This window comes from Ornithorhynchus anatinus, chromosome 6 (assembly GCF_004115215.2).
Source record: "Ornithorhynchus anatinus isolate Pmale09 chromosome 6, mOrnAna1.pri.v4, whole genome shotgun sequence".
Lineage (NCBI taxonomy): Eukaryota > Metazoa > Chordata > Mammalia > Monotremata > Ornithorhynchidae > Ornithorhynchus > Ornithorhynchus anatinus.
The window spans coordinates 20,622,434-20,643,966 of NC_041733.1; the positions used below are offsets into that span (position 1 = coordinate 20,622,434).

A 21,533-nucleotide genomic window follows, 5' to 3' on the forward strand; every position below is an offset into this window, starting at 1 on the left:
CCAGTGTCCTGTGGAATGTCTCAAGTAATATTCTGCTTACAAAAGATGAAGTAGATTACTGAGGTTTGAAATAGAGTGACTGGGGGAATGAAAATGCTGGGCTCTAGTGTCGATTCCAGCATGTTGCACACCACTGCTTTCAAGCCTCTGCCGTCAGTAAGCAGGAACGGGCTCATCCCTGAAAATGCCACCTCAGCTTTTTCCTCATTTCGTGTCTCAAGAAAGGCTGAGAAAACGTTTCAAAAAGCTGCCTCAATTTGCCACCCTTCAAAGAGGTATTTTTTCATCTGTATCACCGAAAAAGCTATCACAGAAAGAACCTCTCTGTTCCAAGATCTGGCTGGCCAGATAATCAGTGGACTTTTTTTAAATACTGTCTAGAAAACAGCCACCTTTAATGGTTTTAACCTTTTCTAACTTCTTTAACATTTTTTCAAGATGGCTTTTTACAGTTCAGTTTGGAAATTATTGGGGGAAGATAAGATGCTTACGTGCAATACCATTATCCAGGACCACTTGTAGGTGTCAGGAGGCTGAGTCTTGCTAATGGACAAATACAAGCGCTCATATAACTTTGGCTTTAAGAAAACACCAGGCAATACTTGCCCCCCTTTTCCAAGTCCCCTCATTTGGTAAGGCATTCATTCGGTCATATTTATTGAGCACTTACTATGTGCAAAGCACTGTACTAAGGTATGGCAGACCGATGTTCAACTTTTATCTCTTCAGGGTGTGCAGTCCCCAGCCCCTTCTGAAAATGCCATTTTCCCTAAACTGCTTCTTTTCTACTCCTTAGTAGAAAAAAAAATGTTCACCCCTTTCTAATATGCCTCCCGTTGCCTTCTTTGACAGAACCACATAAAGCACGTGTGTGCCTTGCACTGATAATAATGTTGGTATTTGTTAAGCGCTTACTATGTGCAGAGCACTGTTCTAAGCGCTGGGGTAGATACAGGGTCATCAGGTTGTCCCATGTGAGGCTCACAGTCTTCATCCCCATTTTATAGATGAGGTGACCGAGGCCCAGAGAAGTGAAGTGACTTGCCCACAGTCACACAGCTGACAAGTGACAGAGCTGGGATTCGAACCCATGACCTCTGACTCCCAAGCCCAGGCTCTTTCCACTGAGCCATGCTGCTTCTCTGATGAGACCTGGCTGAACAGTCTGAGCTAGGCTGAAGCCTCAGCAGAGAGTTCTGCCACCTGGTCAGTTTAGGAACAAAAGCAGAAGAAATGCCGTGATTTAAGTTCTAGGAAGTGATTGTGTATCCTGAGCCTTTGAAGTCTTAAAAGTGCCTGATCTCCCGCCCTTGAGCTCATTTTGGGTTGGGGAGGCTCTGAGCTACTCAAGAATAGCCCCTAAACTAGAGACTGCTAGTTGTGTTTCACATACATGTTTTATGCTGGGGCAGAAAGGTAACAACTCATGCCTAGGATTAGTTTAGTTACCTCTAAGTCCCGTCATGGAGAGCCCAAGCAACTCCCGCGCTCATACAGGCCTGTGATAACTGGGAAGAAGGAGCAGGGATTGTTGACTCTTTCTTTGGCTCACCACGTGAAATTAATCCACTATCCTGTCTGCTCTCTCCTGGTTTGTTTTGTTAGAATGTGGACATCACCCGAGAACCTGAAGAAGCCTTGGACACAGTTCCAGCCCATTATTAAGTATACGTGGACCAAGCTGCTCTTAAATTTCTCTTCTGCTTTTGGTTCCCCTTTCGATGAACCAATTTACCCACTCTCAAACATCACCTCAGTAAGTCTATCTCGTGGTTAATGAAGGTACCGAGAATCGTTTAGCCACCAGCAGTGTGGCTAAACTCTGCTGGAAGAAGATATTAGGTTGTCAGTGCCAGAAATCCTTCTCTATGCAGGCCAGTGACCTCAGGGGAGGTAAAGGGATGACCCCCGGCAACACCGAAAAGGCTTCCGCAGGAAACAGCTCTCGTCCCAAATCAAATTCTCGGCCTTACGTATTCAGATGCCCTTCATGGTTCAGATCAGTTCCTGAACCAGAGTTACTGTTATTAAGTTTCCTCCTTTTCAAAGCTGATGACTGTAGTAAGAATGTAGTTTTTCTATGGTATTTCTTAAGTGCTTACTATGTCCCAGGGACCGTATTACATGCTGGAAGAGATACAAGCTAAACAGCTGGGCGGTTCGTGTCCCAAATGGGGCTCAGAGTCATAATCCCCATTTTACCGCTAAGGTAACTGAGGCACAGAGGAGTTGTGATTTGTCACACAGCAGATAAGTGGCGGAGTCAGGCTGCCAGGCCCATGCTCTATCCACGAAACCGCGCTGCTTCTCAAGTTTTTGAAACCCACCTCCCCCTACACTTCATGTATGAAACAAAAACGGTTTGTCCACTGTGCATTGAAGAAAATCAGATCATACCTCTCCTAAGCAATAAACCTTCCTGTTCTATCAAGGCAGATTGGAAGACTGAAGGGAATCTCTGTGTACTGTGTTTCTCAGAAAGGGATTATGAGGAAACGATCAATAGAAAGTTGGCCCTTTTACCCTGATCAGTTCACCGACTCTGCCACGGTAAAGACGGTAGTTTCCCGGATATATTACACTACTTTTACATTTGCAAACAGGCCCCTTTTACTTAAGTGAAATGAGAATGCACGCCATGCCTCTGTCATTTGAAATTTCTTCAGGAAAAAAAGTGCAGCCCACATTTGGGCTGTTTCACCAGGACAAGAAGAGACGTAACTATTAGCTATCACCAATTCATCAAGCAGAGTAGCAAATGCTGTGGGAGAATCTGGCCTCATCTCAGCCCAAATCCTCAAAAATCCCTTGTGACAAGGACATCACGTTGCCTCTGACTGCACCAAAACTAGGATAATCTGAGACACAAGGGCAGGTCACATTTGCCCAACAGTGGCTTGCTTATAAACTTGAACATCTAATGACAACTCACTGTTCCATTGTACAGATGCTATTGTTGCCTGAAAGAAGGCAGCAAATGAGAGGGCAAGATCATTGAGATTTAAAATAAAAATAAGCCTGCTGCACTCTCTCTCAATTTGGTCACTTCCTATTACCTCCTGAATCCACTAACCAGCAGCCCAGACCAGAGTTTCAAACTGATAATACCTTGTTTGGGGTACAGCTTTGGTAAAACACCTTCACGTCAGTTAATCGCATTTTATCCTTACAATATCCCTGTGAGGGAGAGAGAGGTGGTTATCCCCACTTTCCAGAAGAGGAAGCTGAGCTCCGATAGTTTAAGTGACCTGCCCAAGGTCACACTGCAGACCAGAGCAGAGGCAAGACTAGAACTCGAGACTCCTGCCAAATCTCATGTTCTTCCCACTAGAACACGTTAGCTCCCCAACTGATGTCATTTGTTCAATGGGAAGCAGTGTAGCTCAGTGGAAAGAGCCCGGGCTTGGGAGTCAGAGGTCATGAGTTCTAATGCTGGCTTCGCCGCTTGTCAGCTGTGTGACTTTGGGCAAGTCACTTCACTTCTCTGGACCTCAGTTCCCTCATCTGGAAAAGGGGGATTAAGACTGTGAGCCCCATGTGGGGCAACCTGATCACTTTGTATCCCCCTAGCGCTTGGAACAGTGCTTTGCACATAGTAAGCGCTTAACCAATACCACTGTTATCATTATTATTATTAATAGCCCTTGGCCCAAGGAGTATAGTCAATCGATGTTATGAATCAAGTGTTACTATGTGCAAGTTACAGTAACCACACAGTTACTGTGTGCAAAGCACCCTACTCAGCACTTTGGAAAGTACAGTACGGGTTGATAAAAGCAACATCTGCCCAGAGACAGCTTGCAGTCTACGAGTGAAGAAGCATTAAAATAAATTAGGGGAAGCGGTGGAGTGTAAGGATATATGCATAAATGCCACGGGGCTGGGGTATCAAAGTGCTTAAGGGCTTCATAGCCAAGTGCGGAGATGATACAGAGAGTGGGTAGGAGAAATGAGGCCTTATTCAGGGAAGGCCTCTTGGAGATGTGATTTTAGGAGGGTCTTGAAAGGGGGCGACTGGTGGATTGTCAGATTTGAAGGGGGATCAATTTCCAGGCCAGAGGGAGGATGAGGGTGAGGGGTTGATGACACAATAGACGAGATAGAGTAGGTTGGCATAAATGGAAGGGAAGTCGAGCTAGTGACTGTAAACAACTCCCTCAAGGAGTTTAGAAATGGTAGTGGGGAGATGGGGTCAATCTCCCAGCAATGGGAGATGCTGTGGGAATCAAGTGAGGATTGTTTTAGGAGAGTGAATATATGGGAACGTTTAAAAGCCGTTGGGGAGGAGCCACTGGAAAGTGAGCAGTTGAAGACTGTGGTCAAGGAGGAAGGGGCCGACTGTTTTGATGAGGAGATGGGATTGGAGGGAGTAGAATTTGAGGAGGCTGGAGATCTCTTCTTGATATAGTACTGGGAAGGCTGGGAGAATCAAAGACAGGGCAGGAGAGGAGAGGAGCAGGGAAATCTTAGGAAACCATGCTTAGGGGTTTCAATTTTATGATCGGGGACAAGAGATGGTGGGGCGGGGAGGAGCTTGAGAAGGGAGTTTCAAGTCAAGCAGTTGTCACAGACAAATACCGTTGCCAGGCGGAGGAGAGCAGAGCTAAAGAAGCAGCGCGGCTTTGTGGCGAGAGCCTGGGCTTGGGAGTCAAAGGACATGGGTTCTAATCCCAGCTCGGCCACCTGTCTGCTGCGGGACCTTGGGCAAACCACTTAACTTCTCTGTGCCTCAGTTACCTCATCTGGAAAATGGGGATTAAAAGTGTGTGCCCCATGTGGGACAACCTCATTCCCCTGTGTCTACCCCGGTGCTTAGAATAGTGCTTGGCACAGAGTAAGTGCTTAACAAATACCATCATTATTATTATTAAAGCAGAGGAGGATGACTACGAGATGGCCTGGTGTCTGGATTTACACCAGCAGGATCCTGCAGCTCACGCACAAGTCCAGGCACATTTCTCACTTGCCTTAGTAGCCTAAGGGATGGATCTAGGTAGAGTTACTTAAAAAGTTTCCGCCTCAAAGGTCAGTTGACCACAGCCTAGCTGGAGAGGGGTCACAGTCCTTAACACTAAATAAGTTGTGATCCTCCCTACTTATTTTCAGTCCTGGCCTTAAAATATCGACAAGTGCCATTTATTTATAAATTACGCACCCATACATACGATTCGATAGTTATCTTCCCTTCTAGAAGGCCTGTAAGAGATGTAGGACAGGGAACGTTCTGAGTTTTTGCCTGCTAGCTGGAACTTTCTTTTCATCTTCCCTTCGCCCTTTGAAAGGAAATCCACAAGCGAAATAGAGCTACGCCCACACCACGCAACGGCATAAAGGTTGGAAATCTCTAATAACTGTTTGTGAAAAGCACTACTTCTGGGGTGACTTAAGCAGTTTGATACTCATCCCAGCCCACAACACTTTGGTACTTAGTCTTAAACTCTATTATTTCCCCAATCCCTAATCTATTTTAACATTCATTCATTCAATAGTATTTACTGAGCGCTTACTATGTGCAGAGCACTGTACTAAGCACTTGGAATGTATAATTCGGCAACAGATAGAGACAATCCCTGCCCAACGATGGGCTCACAGTCTAAACGGGGGAGACAGACAGCAAAGCAAAACAGAACAAAACAAGACAACATCATCAGGATGAATTTTAGTTGTTGTTGGTATTTGTTAAGCGCTTACCGTGTGCCAAGCACTGTTCTAAGCGCTGGGGTAGATACAAGGTAATCAGGTAGTCCCACGTAGGGCTCACAGTCTTCATCCCCATTTTACAGATGAGGAAACTGAGGCATAGAATGGTTAAGTGACTTGCCCAAGTCAACAGCTTATAAGCAGCAAAGGCGGGATTAGAACCCATGACCTCTGACTCCCAAGCCCGGGCTCGTTCCACTAAGCCACCCTGCTTCTCTAGAATGCTTCTCTAAAATAGAATCATGGAGATATACACCTCATTAACAAAATAAAAAGGGTAATAACAAATAAGCACAGTGTGGAGGGGAAGGGGGAAGAGCAGAGGGCGGGAGGGGGGGAAGGGGAGGGGAGGAGGAGCAGAGGGAAAGGGGGGCTCAGTCTGGGAAGGCCTCCGGAAGGAGGGGTGCTCTCAGGAGGGCTTTGAAGAGGGGAAGAGAGTCAGTTTGGGGGAGGTAAGGAGGGAGGACATTCCAGGACAGCGGGAGGATGCGGGCCAGGGGTCGATGGTGGAGCAGGCGGGAACGGGGGACGGTGAGGAGGTGAGTGGCAGAGGAGCGGAGCGTGTGGGGTGGGCAGTAGAAAGAGAGAAGAGAGGTGAGGTAGGAGGGGGCAAGGGGATGGAGGGATTTGAAGCCAAGAGTGAGGAGTTTCTGTTTTGTGCAAAGGTCGATAGGCCACCACTGGAGGTTTTTGAGGAGGGGAGTGACATGCCCAGAGCCTTTCTGCAGGAAGATGATCCGGGCAGCAGAATGAAGAATAGACCGGAGCGGGGAGAGACAGGAGGAAGGGAGATCCGAGAGAAGGCTGACACAATAATCCAGTCGGGATATTACGAGAGCCCGTACCAGTAAGATCGCCATTTGGGGGGAGAGGAAAGGACGGATCATGGCGATATTATAAAGGTGAGACCGGCAGGCGTTGGTGACGGATTGGATGTGTGGGGTGAACGAGAGAGCCGAGTCGAGGACGACACCAAGGTTGCGGGCCTGTGAGACGGGAAGGATGGTGGTGCCGTCCACAGTGACGGGGAAGTTGGTGGAGGACAGGGTTTGGGAGGGAAGATAAGGAGCTCAGTTTTAGACATCTTCCTCTGAAATAACAATAATAATAATAGTGGTATTTGTTAAGTGCTTACTATGTGCAAAGCACTGTTCTAAGCACTGGGGGCGGATACAAGGTGATCAGGTTGTCCCACATGGGGCTCACAGTCTTCATCCCCATTTTACAGATGAGGTAACGGAGGCACAGAGAAGTGAAGTGATTTGCCCCAAGTCACATAGCTAAGTGGCAGAGTCGGGATTAGAACCCATGACCTCTGACTCCCAAGCTGGGGCTCTTTCCACTGAGCCACGCTGCTTCTCTAGTGCTGTAGATTATCAACTCCTTGCGGGCAAGGATCGCGTCCACCAACTTTGTTGCATTGTACTTTATTAAGCGCTTGGAACAGTGCTCCGCACACAGTACGTGCTCAAACACCACTGCGCGACTGACCGATTAACCCTTCGCATCATCAGTAGAACTAGGATATAACACCGATATCTGGCTTCCCCCACCCGAACGAGCACCAAACCCACTTCTCGAGAGCCAAGGTCTTTTGACAGTGTAACCAAGATACCCGAGGAGTTGAACCCAGTAAAGCTGGTGACAGACTGTTCAAGTAGAAAAGATTTCAAATGCCAAAGTAGTTCTGTGGACAACTTCAATTTTAAAATGGCCCCACCTCCACACCATACAATCGACCATTTTGGGATTTAGCGGAGTCACCAAAAAGACAGTTCAGTTCCCTCGATCTCACAGTGGTCAGGTGGCCCGAGATGCCCCAAGAAAGAGCCATCCCAAACCCCACTGGAGGTCTGAAACTGAGCTGGCTTCTTGGGATTCCTCTAGAGCCAATCGAGGCAACTGCCCCGCTCCTCTTGCTCGCTCCGACCCAGAGAGCCCTTGATGTTTCTGGAACCGCGTCAGCTTCAGTTCTACAGAGTCCACGGGGTTGGACGGCCCCTGCAGGTGGTCATCCCTCCAGGAGCTACTGTTCACAGGGAACAAATCAATGGACGCACATCACTTTTTCCCCAAACTGGCCCAGACGGCAGCGTGGCTAATGCCTAAGTGGAGCTCCGCTTGCTGAAGCGCCCTCTGTGGCTTGGCTATATTGCACCGTCCAGGATTTGGGGTCCTTCTTCTGGATCTGAAACCAAAAAACACTTCTATCAGCAACGTGTTGCATTTCTAGTAGGTCCTTCCGATGATTAGACCGTGAGCCCGACATTGGGCAGGAATTGTCTCTATCTGTTGCCGAAGCGTACATTCCACGCGCTTAGTACAGTGCCCTGCGCGTCGTAAGCGCTCAATAAATACTACTGAATGAATGGCAGAATGGTGGGCCACACACTAGTTTCATTCACTTTAACCTTGAACTAGTATTACTGAGCTCCAAGTGGGTGCAAGACACTGTGTTAAGCAGGAAGGAGAGATACAAAGAACTGATGTGTTTCCCTGACCACAAAAAGCATACGTTCTAATGGGGAAAACCATATATAAAGATATCTACAGCTGCTAGTAAACAACTTGAGGGCTGAGGTCACATGTCAACCACCTCTGTGCTCATCCAAGTGTTTAGTTCAGAGCTCTGCACATTGCCAGCGCTCAATAAATACTACTAATTAATTAGGCCTTATTCTTCTGCTTACACAACCTTCTGAAAAGAGAGCAGCTGTTTCACGGCGAATGCTGTTTTTAAAAAATTACCTTGGCAACAAAATTCAGGACTTGCATTTTGGTAGTTTCTTTAGTAGCTCTGGCTCCCCACTGGAATTCAAATTCAACAGGCTCGGTGTGAGGGATCCGGTTGTACTCCAAGTACCTAGGATGGAGAGAGAGCAAGCCCAAGTCCGGCCCTCGTCGAAACTTCCCCGGGCTCGGGAATGGAAGCAAGCTAGTGTGTCCGAGTCCAATTCAGCTAACAGGAGATTGAACCAAAAGGAAATATCCAGCCGGATATTGTTTTAGCCTTTCACGCTCTTATCAACGTTCTCTCTCCGTATTACCCGGAAGCCCGGCCCTTGTTGGCCAGCAGGGCAAAAGTCCCCAAAGTCGCGTGGGGGAAGAAGCCCGAAGACGGGCTTAGAGTCAGGAATCCTAATCCTAGCCCTCACCAGTGGGTTTGGCACACAGTAAATGCTTGTTATATGTCAAAACAATATTCTAGGAGATTTGAGGTCAAGTCTGAAGTTCTGGAAAATAAAACGACCAATAACATCCACCCGCCCTCAGGGGCCAGTGAGAATCTGAGCCAACAATCTGTGTTCTCCACCCATGTCGCTCACTGCACTCCAGGCCTGCTCGGGAATGTGACTGGCAGGGACAAGGAGGTGAGTGGCACCCTGCAAGACATTAGCATGCTCGTCACTTCTTCGGCGCAGATACTGGGTCCCAGAGTCTCAAGACTGAGACTCTCCTCCGTCGTTCCTGACTAGAGACTCTGTTCATTAGCCAACCAGCCAATATTATACATCACTACATGGCACGTTCTGAAGATTCGTTACCAGAGTTGTTACCTGAGCGCCTTCCACCAGTGCTCTACACACTCGGGGCTCTGGTCGGTTGCCCCAGAGCGATGGTGCCGGGTGCGTGCAAGTACGGTAAAAGACAAAGGCAAGAAGTTGTTCGATGTCACTAGTAACAGACAGGCCAATTTTCCCAACCGTCTGTATGACCGGGACAGCGCGTTTCATCTGTGGTGTGCTGTAAACAACCCAGCAGTGGTCTCCCTGGGGGGTGCTCTGATCACACCACGGTTTGGGAAATGGTGGGGAGGAGGGACTTAACCCACGGAGCAAAAAATAACTAAATGCTACGGAGGTCACACAGGCATCAGAGAACGAACGCTACCCGAAGCAACTTCAGAAGATACTGCCGCATCCTTCAATGGCAAAATAGGAGTCTTTTTCACCAGAGAGTCAGAATGAGATGTGATGTCAAGACTGAGCTTATTCAGCAGGTACCAACTTACTTCTGCCTGACAAACTCTTCCGTAACTAACTTCTTCACATCCCCAAAGACCTCGTGTCTCTCCCTGAAACAAAAGAATGAAATTCTATTACAACCGAAGGGCCGTTTCACAAATTCCTGGAACAAGAAGAGCAAACAGGAGGCAAGAGTAAAAAACAGTTTCGTTCACAGACTACCCAAGTGACCACTGCCACAACTCTCCCCGCAAAGACAGAAGCAGCAAAGATTCCTTTTCTCCCCAGAAGCCACTTCTAGCTCCCCATTTCCCAATCCCTTAAAATACGGTACCGCTCTTCCTCGTGTCAAAGCGGAAGCCGATCCGTAGCAGGACAGCTCGAAACCCCAAGAAGATTCCTGTCTCTCTTGCAGATTTTTGGGGGGGAACTATAAGTGATGTTTTTCATCCTCAATGTTCCCAAAGCAGAAACACAAAGAGCATTTAAGGAAGAATAAAATTTTAAAACGAATACAGCCACGGCATACCTAGTGTCAACTCGTAGCTTCCTCAACGTCTCCCAGATGACAGCTGGACAGGAAAAATAAAGGTGAGAAAGAATGGAGAGAGGGATTCTCGTGACAAATTGAGTGGCAAACCTCTCGGTTGGCATATGCCCTGGGAATACTCACATTCATTGGTGGCACTGCCTTTCATGAAGATGAGGCTGAGGATCACCATCAGAAGCCCCATCTTGGCAGTATTATCATCTCTGTAATCCATTCAGAAAAAGACACTCTTAACAATAACCACTGCGGGGGGGAAAACTCTGAGATAAAACCGAGCCTAAAAAATGAGGTCCCTTGAATGAGTTCTTTCCTTTCTTCCCTGAGCGGGGATAAACATTCCCTGCCTTCTCTGAGTCGGGAACCGTATCTGATCCGAATACCTTGTTCTCTACCCCAGCGCTTAAGCACATAGTAAGGGCTTGGTAAATGCCGTCATTATTATTGGCATTATCACCACCATGATGTGAAAAAGACATTCATTTTACACAATGTCTGCAAATGACTCCGTTTTGAATGTTCTTCCCCGGTGCTTTCACACTGGCATTTCAGAGGGACACACGGGTGTATACGTGTTTGTGTGTGCATCTACTTGAAGGTGTTGCTCCTGAGTTTAAGTAAAATAAAAACTGGGAGCTAGAAGAGCTCCCAATCCAAGATTTGGTTTATCCCAAACCACCACCGAAAGGCCACTTAAGGTGATCAGAGAGAGACTGTTACCTTTTAAACTTTCCTGAAAATTTTTAATTCCTCCCTAAATTCAAAACCCTACTGCCCAAGCCTCAGGGTGGATGTGGGATTGCAGTCTGCATCCCATACAAAGCTATCTTGAGTCTGGATTTGCTACAAGGCCAAGAAGTTCAAGCCCAAGGCAGAAAGCTTAGCTTGGAATTCCATCCCCTTGAAATCCCGTTCTGCTTCACCGCACACAAAGAGGACTCAATGATTCTGGTACAAGGGGCGGGGTAGGCTGGTAAGAAGACTTTGACCCCAAAATGAAGTTACTGAGCAAGACCAGACAAGTAGCCTTTGAGTCCCTGCGCTGTTACGAAAACATTATGGGACGACGCTTGAACAAAGCTAACTGGCCAAATCTAACTGATGCTGAATTGTTTAGCTTTCATTTCCACTGCAAACTTTCCTTAAGCAAACTCTCCCGGTTCAAATTTTGGCCTTGACCTAAAATGCAAGAGGTGAGAGGAGTTCAAAGTCATACAACGTGTCCTTTAGAGAGGGAAACGCTCTTTTCCCAAATTCAGTCCTACACTCAGAGCAGTCAGACCATCTCCCTTACACTCTCATATTATCCCCCTCCAATCGCTCCAGCATGTTGACAATTATGTAGACGTGGTTCTTTTGATCGATTTCCTTCAAATGGAGACCAAAAACCTGGTGGGTGAGAGGAAATACACAATCAGAATCCAAAAAGGAAACCAATTTCAGGCAGGAAAGAAAGATACGAGGTTAAGCATCATATAAAAACGGTGTCTCCGAAACAGGACATGGGGAACTGGAGAAATGGACGAGGCTTCAATTTGAAACGGCTTTCCAAAATCACTTTAATTTCCCTAATGAATCCGCCAAACCTTCTCAGTCATGGCACCTATGTTTTCGTATCCATCCTCTCACCTTCGACCACTGTAGAAGCTTCAATTTATTACCATCTCCCCTATTAGACTCTAAAGTGCTTGAAGTTACAGATCATGTTTTGGCTTCTCTTGTTAAGTTCCCTAATCACCTAGTATACTGCTTTGCACTCTATTCATGCTGACACTGAACGTGTAATAATTTTTTGTTAAGCTCTTACTATGTGCAGAGCACTATATATCACAAGATGTAAAATACCACTCGACGTCTCAAATGTACATGTAGATTTTAAGTGAGCTTGTCTCAAGGCTGTTTTAAGATCACTGTGGGCAGGGAACGTGCCTACCAAGTCTGTGATATTGTACTCTCCCGAGCGCTCAGTAAACACAGGACCCAATAAATATCACTAATTGATAAATAGAGATATATATATATACCTACTTTTTCCAAAACTTGACCAGCTCCTTTGACAATCTCTGAAGACACACCCTTGTATTCTTTGATTACATTTCTCAGTATATCTACAGGGAAGCATGGAAGCATGAGTTAAGAAGACTGTAAGCAACAGACCATGAACTCCGTGTCCTCCAAGGGAAGCTAATGCTACTATTTAGAGGCTGAAAACAAGGGTTACTGCTCTGATGAGCTATTCAAGCTGGTAGCTGATTTTGGAAATTCAACAGAGGATGACACTTCTTTTCCTTTTCAGCCACCTCTGAGAGAAGGAGGGTAGCTAGGCGTCTGCAGGGGGGCAGGTCTACATTGCTTTTACAGGACTGAGACGAGATATTCTCAAGGACGATGCCGGCGATCGGTCTTTAGTGCCTCCAGTTACAGAGCATGTGCATTGGGGAACACGGGGCTTCAAAAGAACAAGGACAGACTCTTCCAAACTGGTGGCTCTTCTGGACAAGTCCGTGAGAAGCGGCAGGGCCTAATGGATAGAACACGGGCCTGGGAGTCAGAAGGATCTGGGTTCTAGTCCCGGCTCTGCCACTTCCTGCTGTGTGACCTTGGACAAGTCACTTGACTTCTCTGGGCCTCAGTTACCTCATCTGTAAAACGGGGATGAAGACTGTGAGCCCTCTGTGGGACAGAGACTGTGAACAACCTGATTACCTTGCAGCTACCCCAGCGCTTAGAACAGTGTTTGACAGAAAGCGCTAAACAAATACCATAAAAAAAAACCAAAATTCATCCAGAACCCAGCCAGTGCGCTTATAGATGCAACTCTGCGGCCTCGTAACTAAGACCCCGTTGGGAGAAGTGTTTTACTAGGGTCCCCTCAGAAAACCTGCCTACTAACCCCCATAAGGATGTAAACTTGACTGTCAAATGTCACTCATCCACCTACTGCCAGAGTAACAATAACAATTAATTAGACAATTAATGTCTTATTACCTAGGAATTAATTAGACACAGGGACAATTAGAGCTTTGAAAGAAGGGAGATGCCTGACTGGGTAATTAGAAACAAGACTATCTCCACTTCTGAGAAAACATCCACTTCCATATAAAGATCAGCCACTCATTAAACAGGAAGCATGAACAAGCCTGTGGCACGTGGCAAACGATGACCTGGATCTCTGATCTAATAATAATACCGGCATTTGTTAAGCGCTTAGTATGTGTCAAGCACTGTTCTAGGCACTGGGGTAGATACAAGTTAATCAGGTTGGACCCAGTCCATGTCCCACATGAGGCTCATAGTCTTAATCCCCATTTTACACGAGGTAACAGAGAAGTGTCTTGCCCAAGGTCACCCAGCAGACAAGTGGCGGAGTCAGGATTAGAACCCAGGTCCTTCTGACTCCCAGGCTCTCTCCACTAGGCCACCCTTATGAAATTCCCCATTAAGGAGAAAGATTTGGGAAAGGGGGAGAGCAGATTGGACAAAAGAGGAAAAGCAGGAAAAGATCTTTCATCATACCTGCCCGTTTGATGGGCAATTTCTTCTGATCCTTAACAAGTAGGTACTGCACCAGCTCATTCACCTAGGAGAAATGCATGTGGTCAGACACTGAGAAGCTGCACCGTCAGCTGAAAGAACTGACAGTACGCAGACAGAGGTGACGGAGGAGGAGGAGCAGTTTGCACAATTCACACCTTCTGATCCACCTGGGCCATAGATGGTTTCTCCAGATTTGGCCGCATCTGACTTGCCGTCTGGGTTTGAGTCGGACACTGGTCTTCTTCCACATCCATGTCTTCTCCCTGAGCCGGGGGAGAAGACGACGTCCAGATGCAAAAGGTGATTTATTGGTAGACACAACTTACAGTTAATCCATAGTGGGGAAAAACCGCAAAACTGGAGGAGCTGGAAAACTCAGGGGGAGCCAGAGGAACAACTCTAAGTCCCACCTGGCTTCCACCGATGGTTTACCCGTGTCACGTCTCCTCTGTGAGCTTGAGGTTAAGTTAACTGGTCCTGGTTTCTAAAACGAGCCACCGTTTCTAATACCGCCCGCTTTCCCACATTTGAAACGGAAGAATTATTTGCTGCCGTCCCTTGGAACTTGCCAGGAGTTTAAGACAGAACAATACGGAAACAGCACCTTCGCGGTAAGGGGCTTGCACATGGGAATTTTGGTCCCAGTGGTTGGAGTTCTGCGTGGGGCCTGATCCGCCTGTGGAACCCAAGTTTCCAAGGCCAGACCAGAATTGAACTCTTGTCAAGGCTGGATGAGATTGTGGTGTAAACCCTAAGAAGGGGGTGGGGGAGGAAGGGAACTAATTACAGATTTAAATTGCAGTAGCAGCAGTCACTGACACCCATTAAGTACAGTGCACTGAACCCTGCGCTTGGGAAAATAATCACAGTGATGATATTTATTAAGGGCTTACGACGTGCCAAGCCATGTGCTCAGCCCTGGGGTAGATACGATGTAAGCGGATCAGTCCCTATCCCTCATAGGGCTGAGTCTAAGGAGCAGGGAGAATGGATATGTTATCCCCATTTCACAGATGAGGAAACAGGCACAGGAAAGATAAATGACCTGCCCAAGGTCCCATGTCACCCAGCGGGGACGTGGGGAACCAGGACCAGAGCTCGGGTCTCCGACTCCGAGTCCTGCGCTCTGTCCACTAGCTCACACTGCCTCTTAAAACTACAGATTCATTCGATCGCATTTCTTTAGCACTTTCTGTGCGCAGAGCACTGTACTAGGCGCTATAAAGTACAACTCGGCAGCAGATAGAGACAATCCCTGCCCAACTACGGGGTCACGGTCTAGATGCAAAAACCACATCCTTTGCCCACAAGAAGTTTACACTCTAACAGGGAAAGCAGACATAAAAGCACTTATAAGTATTTTTACCTCCTAGTACTATCTTAAGTATTCCTTTTTGGACATCGTACACCTTTAATAAGTGACTGAATATTTACGGCATCATACAAAGAGTTCAGTTACAATCCCTGTCCTATAAGGTGTTCACAATCTAATAATTCATAGCAATGCTCCTGAGAAAAACTTCAAAACCAAAAAGTAGAACATTTTCAATCTACAATTAACGTCTGCCAAACGGCTCGGCCTGAATAGGAACCCCACAAGAGCAGAGGCCCAGCCTGAGCAACGTGAACAAAAAGCAGGCAATTAAGAGGAATGAATCTCCTTTAAAATGTCAACTCTAACATACACCCAAATTTTTTTTTAAAAAAAAAAGAAGTACTGAGGGTTCAGGCAGATTGGACAACTGAATTTTTCCGTGCCAGGCAGGCTCTGAAGGACCTGGGTCACTTTAGGCTGGGGCCGCTGGGGCCCCCCCCCACCAAAATCTTGCCCACGTATCAGCTTTTGTATTACATTTGCTCTTAAAACTCATTGAACTGAATCATGGAAAACCACATTAATTCCACACCGGGGCTCATTTTACCATTTTGTGGTTTTTTTCTTCAAGGGGATCAAACCTGATTTAAACCCCCGCCAACCTTTCCACCTTTATTTCTCGTCTACTGGTCTCTCCACCACAGTGCCCCACTGTGTGCTCTGAGTTTTTCTGATTAAATAGTTAAATCCTTGCCACGGGAAGGTCTCCTGAGAGCAGCACATTCCACTCCTGAAGCAACAGCAAGTTAGGTACCACCCACCTGGGATTGGTGGAGTTCACTCTGTGTTCCAGGTCGCCTTTTCATTTTCTTTTTCTGAGACATCTTTCCAGCTGATTTCAGGCTTCAATACGGCAAAAGAATTACGATAGGATTGATATCAGAAGCAATATTTTCTCCCCCTAGACTATAAGCTTTCTGGGCAGGGAACATGTCTACCAACTCTGTCCATTCATTCAGTTCATTCATTCACTTGTATTTATTGAGCGCTTTTACTGTCTGCAGAGCACTGTACTAAGTGCTTGGAAAGTATAATTCAGAAATAAAGAGAGACAATCCCTGCCCTCAATGGGCTTACAGTCTAGAAGGGGACAGGCATCAAAATAAGTAAAGAGGTATCGATAGCATCAATATAATTAAATAGAATTTTAGATCTATATACACATCACAAGTAAATGGGCATTAATACAAATAAATAGAATTATAGATATGTACATATATTCATTCACTCAAGCATATTTATTGAGCGCTTACTGTGTGCAGAGCACTGTACTAAGCGCTTGGAAAATATAATTCCAAAATAAGAGAGAAAATCCCTGCCCACAACGGGGAGACGGGGAGACAGGCATCAAAATAAGAGGCATCAATAGCATCAATATAATTAAATAGAATTTTAATAATAATAATAATGTTGGTATTTGTTAAGTGCTTACTATGTGCCGAGCACTGTTCTAAGCGCTGGGGTAGACACAGGGGAATCAGGATGTCCCACGTGGGGCTCACAGTCTTCATCCCCATTTTACAGATGAGGGAACTGAGGCCCAGAGAAGTGAAGTGACTTGCCCACAGTCACACAGCTGACAAGTGGCAGAGCTGGGATTCAAACTCATGAGCCCTGACTCTAAAGCCCATGCTCTTTCCACTGAGCCACGCTGCTTCTATACACACATCACAAGTAAACGGGCATTAATATAAATAGAATTATAGATATGTACATATATTCATTCACTCAAGCATATTTATTGAGCGCTGTGTGCAGAGCACTGTACTAAGTGCTTGGAAAGTACAATTCGGCAACAGATGGAGACAATCCCTACCCAACAACGGGCTCGCAGTCTAGAAGGGGGAGAAAGACAACAAAACAAAACAAGTAGACGGGCATCAGCAGCAATTACTGGATGCGGTAATCCAGTGGGGATAGGTTGAATGACTATGTAGCGTGGTTTAGTGGAAAGAGCACGGGCTTAGGAGTCGGAGGACATGAGTTCTGATCCCTGCTCTGCCACTTCTCTGCTGTGTGACCTTGGACGAGCCACTTAACCTCTCTGTGCCTCAGTGACCTCAACTGGAAAATGGCGATTAAGAGTGTGAGCCCCACAGGGGACAACCTGATTTCCTTGTATCTACCCCAGGGCTTAAGACAGGGCTTGGCATATAGTAAGCGATTAACAGATATCATCATTATTATTATTACTCTCCCAAGCCGCTTAGTACAGTGCTCTGCACACACTAAGTGCTCAGTAGATACGACTGATTGGTTCTGAGTGTTTACCATTTACCCCTTGCGCTAGGGACTTTAGGGAAACTACAGTGTCTGGCCTCAAGGAGCTTCCAATCCATTCATTCATTCAATAGTATTTATTGAGCGCTTACTATGTGCAGAGCACTGTACTAAGCACTTGGAATGTACAAATCGGTAACAGACGCCCATTGACGGGATTTTCTCCCCCAGTAGACGAGGTAGGACCTAAGTGCGTTTACACTACTGCCCAAGTCTCGTCACCTTCTCAGGATCCCGCCAAACCTACTCTTGGACCCAGACTGTAGTAAGCTCACCGCGGGCAGGGATCGTATCCACCAACTCCGAATTACAGTGCTCCGCACACAGTAAACGCTCAATAAATACTATTGGTTGCTTATTATTAATGATGATAATAATAAATGGGGTGTGTGTGAAGCGCTGACCACATGCCAGGCACTGTACACTGGGATGGTTATATAATAACTGTGGTATTTGTTAAACGCTTACTATGTGCCGAGCACTGTTCTAAGTAAGCGCTGGGGTAGATACAGGGTAATGAGGTTGTCCCACGTGAGGCTCACAGTCTTAATCCCCATTTTACAGATGAGGTCACTGAGGCACCGAGAAGTGAAATGACTTGCCCAAAGTCACAGAGCTGACAGGTGGATGACCACTGACTCCCATGCTCTTTCCACCGAGCCATCCTGCTTCTCAATAATAGTAATATTATTCCAATAATAATATTGGAGAATTGGAGAATAGAGAATAGTGGAGTAATATTATTCCAATAATAATATCAGAGAAGCAGCGTGAGTCAGTGGAAAGAGCCCGGGCTTGGGGGTCAGAGGTCATGGCGTCGAATCACGGATCTGCCACTCGTCAGCTGTGTGACTGTGGGCAAGTCACTTCCCTGTGCCTCAGTTACCTCATCTGTAAAATGAGGATGAAGACTGTGAGCCTCACATGGGACAACCTGATTACCCTGTATCTACCCCAGTGCTTAGGACAGTGCTCTGCACATAGTAAGCACTTAAATACCAACATTATTATTATTATTAATATTCCAATTCTCAATTCCAGATGAGGTCACTGAGGCCCACAGAAGTGGAGTGAGTGACCTGAAGTCACAGAGCTGACAAGAGATGGAGACGGGATTAGAAATGTACCTTCCGAGCACTCAGTACAGCGCTCTGCACACAGTAAGGGCTCAATAAATATGAATGACCTCTGACTCCCCGGCCCGTGCTCCTGCCACTGAGCCACAGTGCTTCTCTGCAGCGGCCTCCCCCATTCCAACCCAAAATGGTCTGTAGCTCACCTCCCACCCAGCCCTTTTACTATGAGATGGCCACCTCCCGACCAGGGCGGGTGTGAAGACTTTTTCCCCGGGGCCCGGCTCCCACTGCTCTGCCCTAAGTCCCCAAACCCACCCTCCTTCTCGGCAGGGAACAGACATGTTGGGGGTGAGGAAGAGGGCGAGAAAAACAGCTCCGTGGAAAGGGCACAGGCTGGAGAGTCAGAGGTCATGGGTTCAAATCCCCACCTCTGCCCTTTGTCAGCTGGGTGACCTTGCATTCTCCCCCCGCCCCAGCGCTTGGAACAGTGCTTTGCACAAAGTAAGCACTTACATACCAATATTAGTATTCTCTAGGCCTCAGTTCCCTCATCTGGAAAATGAAAATGAAAATGGTAAGCCCCATGTGGGACAACCTGATGACCTTGTATTCCCCCTCCCCCCGCGCTTAGAACAGTGCTTTGCACATAATAAGCACTTAACAAATACCACCATTAGTATTCTCTGGGCCTCAGTTCCCTCATCTGGAAAATGGGGATGAATAATAATGTTGGTACTTGTTAAGCGCTTACTCTGTGCAGAGCACTGTTCTAAGCGCTGGGGGAGATACAGGGTCAGCAGGTGGTCCCACGGGAGGCTCACAGTCAATCCCCATTTTACAGATGAGGTCACTGAGGCCCACAGAAGTGAAGTGTCTTGCCCATAGCCACACAGCTGACAAGTGGCAGAGCCGGGATTCGAACCCATGACCTCTGACTCCCGAGCCCGCTGCTTCTCTAAGACTGTGAGCCCCCGGTGGGACAACCTGATGACCTTGTATCCCTCCCCCCAGCGTTTAGAACAGTGCTTGGCACATAGTAAGCGCCTAAGAAATGCCCTCATTATTAGTATGCCTGTTATTAGAAGCGAAGCCGGGCCTCCACCCGCCGCCCCTGGCTGGGCAGGAGCAACGTGCGCCCACCCCCCACCTCCCGCGCGCGCCCAACCGCGAGGCCCCGCGCGCCCGAAGCCGAGCCCACGCGCCCCACCTCGAGCCCGCGCGCGCGCCCCTCCGGCCGTTTTTCTCGCCGGCCCCGTCCAGTGCGCGTGCTCAGGAAAAGCTTTCTCTCCCCCCCCCCCCCCCCCGCCAACTCCTTTCCCCCCTTCTGCGCGTGCGCCGCAGAACGCTTTTTTTCCCCCCCTTCTGCGCGTGCGCTGCAGAACGCTTTTTTTCTCCCCCCTTCTGCGCGTGCGCCGCAGAACGCTTGTTTCCCCCATTCCTCCCTTCTGCGCGTGCGCGGTAGAACGCTTTCCCTCCCCCCTTCTGCGCGTGCGCCTTCGCACCGGCCCTCTCCCCGCCTCCGCTTATGGCGGTTCCTCTCAAATCGATGGATCCAGAAATAATAATAATAACGTTGGTATTTGTTAAGCGCTTACTATGTGCAGAGCACTGTTCTAAGCGCTGGGGTAAATACAGGGTAATCAGTATTCCCACGTGAGGCGCACAGTCTTCATCCCCATTTTCCAGATGAGGTCACTGAGGCCCAGAGAAGTGAGGTGACTTGCCCACAGTCACCCAGCTGACAGGTGGCAGAGCCGGGATTCGAACCCATGACCTCTGACTCCCGAGCCCGGGCTCTTTCCACTGAGCCTCGCTGCTTGTCTTGCACCCCAGCCCCACAGCACTTATGAACCTAAGCAGTGGAAAGAGCCCGGGCTTGGGAGTCAGAGGTTATGGGTTCGAATTCCGACTCTGCCACTTGTCAGCCGGGGGACTGTGGGCAAGTCACTTCTCTGGGCCTCAGTGACCTCATCTGTAAAATGGGGATTGACTGTGAGCCTCACGTGGGACAAGCTGATGACTCTATCTTCCCCAGCGCTTAGAACAGTGCTCTGCACATACTAAGCGCTTAACAAATACCAACATTATTATTATTATTATTATTAAAGCGATCACAAGTACATAAGCGATGCAGAAGGCAGAGCGATAAAAGTTTTCTTTCAGACTCTCTTAAAAACCATTTATTCCACACGCACAGTGCCCTGCATTTTCACACTACATAACATAAGGCCTGGGATTAACTGGATCAACCGAACCTTTGCTTTGCTCCTTAATGAAGGAGGAAAAAATCAGGTATGCGTGAGAAGAGGGTGAGTGTGATTAATCTGTGTTGGATTCAAAGTGAGGAAATTTGGCCAGGAAATAAAGGACAACAGAAGAGGTGAGATGCCCATCCGGATTCATCAAGATATCCGTGTCAGAGTTTTAGAAGCAAGAGTTGTGATCTGGAAAAGGCTTTGGAAATGGCAAGAAAGGGCCAGAAAAGAACTTTAGAGAAAGAAAGAGTAAATGAAAATTAAAGGTAGCAAAATGCCTCATTCTGAAGAGTAATTCATTCATTCAATAGTATCTATTGAGTGCTTACTATGTGCAGAGCACTGTACTAAGCACTTGGAATGTACAAATTGGTAACAGATAGAGACAGTCCCTGCCCTTTGACGGGCTTACATTCTAATCGGGGGAGACAGACAAGAACAATGGCAAAAAATAGAATCAAGGGGAAGAACATCTCATTAAAACAATAGCAAATAAATAGAATCAAGATAGTAATAATAGAATCAATACCCATTATGTGGGTAATGACTCACATAAACCAGTTATTCAACAGCCAACCCAGCACTTACGAATTTATCCCCGTTCTTATACTTATGTATATATATAATAATAATAATAATAATGTTGGTATTTGTTAAGCGCTTACTATGTGCAGAGCACTGTTCTAAGCACTGGGGTAAACACAGGGGAATCAGGTTGTCCCACGTGGGGCTCACAGGCTTAATCCCCATTTTACAGTTGAGGGAACTGAGGCACAGAGAAGTGAAGTGACTTGCCCA

The 21,533-nt window shown here is 47.1% G+C and overlaps 2 protein-coding genes across 8 annotated transcripts in view; one reads left to right on the forward strand and one right to left on the reverse strand.

Annotated features, from left to right (window-relative positions):
- The window catches only part of PFKFB1 (6-phosphofructo-2-kinase/fructose-2,6-biphosphatase 1), a 35,928-nt gene extending 32,897 nt beyond the window's left edge, over window positions 1–3,031 (forward strand). For all 5 annotated transcript variants that reach the window (XM_029067847.2, XM_039912407.1, XM_016227859.3 and 2 more), the window contains one exon: window positions 1,606–3,031. In XM_029067847.2, coding sequence (XP_028923680.1) covers window positions 1,606–1,665 — 60 coding nt within the window. In that variant the 3' untranslated portion in view covers window positions 1,666–3,031. The remainder of the gene's footprint in view (window positions 1–1,605) is intronic.
- A 4,080-nt stretch (window positions 3,032–7,111) lies between these two features.
- LOC100079565 (non-structural maintenance of chromosomes element 3 homolog) lies at window positions 7,112–19,769 on the reverse strand. 3 transcript variants are annotated; one of them, XM_029067738.2, is made up of 11 exons: window positions 19,688–19,769; window positions 15,886–15,967; window positions 13,905–14,012; window positions 13,729–13,792; window positions 12,241–12,320; window positions 11,507–11,601; window positions 10,339–10,418; window positions 10,195–10,237; window positions 9,713–9,775; window positions 8,449–8,563; window positions 7,112–7,888 (listed from the first exon to the last, which is right to left on the reverse strand). In XM_029067738.2, the coding sequence occupies exons 2-11, from the start codon at window positions 15,946–15,948 to the stop codon at window positions 7,799–7,801; spliced, it is 801 nt and encodes a 266-aa protein (XP_028923571.1). In that variant the 5' UTR covers window positions 15,949–15,967; window positions 19,688–19,769; the 3' UTR covers window positions 7,112–7,798. The 3 variants fall into 3 exon arrangements, with proteins under 3 accessions (XP_028923571.1, XP_001510511.3, XP_028923574.1); XM_001510461.5 differs by lacking the exon at window positions 19,688–19,769 and adding an exon at window positions 18,796–18,836; XM_029067741.2 differs by lacking the exon at window positions 19,688–19,769 and adding an exon at window positions 17,873–17,887.
- Window positions 19,770–21,533: the final 1,764 nt, after the last annotated feature.

Excerpts from the sequence above, each read along its gene's own strand:
- LOC100079565 (XM_001510461.5), bottom strand. The coding sequence starts at position 18,821 with ATGTCTGTTCCCTGCCGAGAAGGAGG. Across the intron at positions 14,013-15,885 it reads GTGAACTCCACCAATCCCAG|GGAGAAGACATGGATGTGGA; the intron begins GTGGGTGGTACC and ends CCCCCGGCTCAG. Across the intron at positions 12,321-13,728 it reads ATTGCCCATCAAACGGGCAG|ATATACTGAGAAATGTAATC; the intron begins GTATGATGAAAG and ends GCTTCCCTGTAG.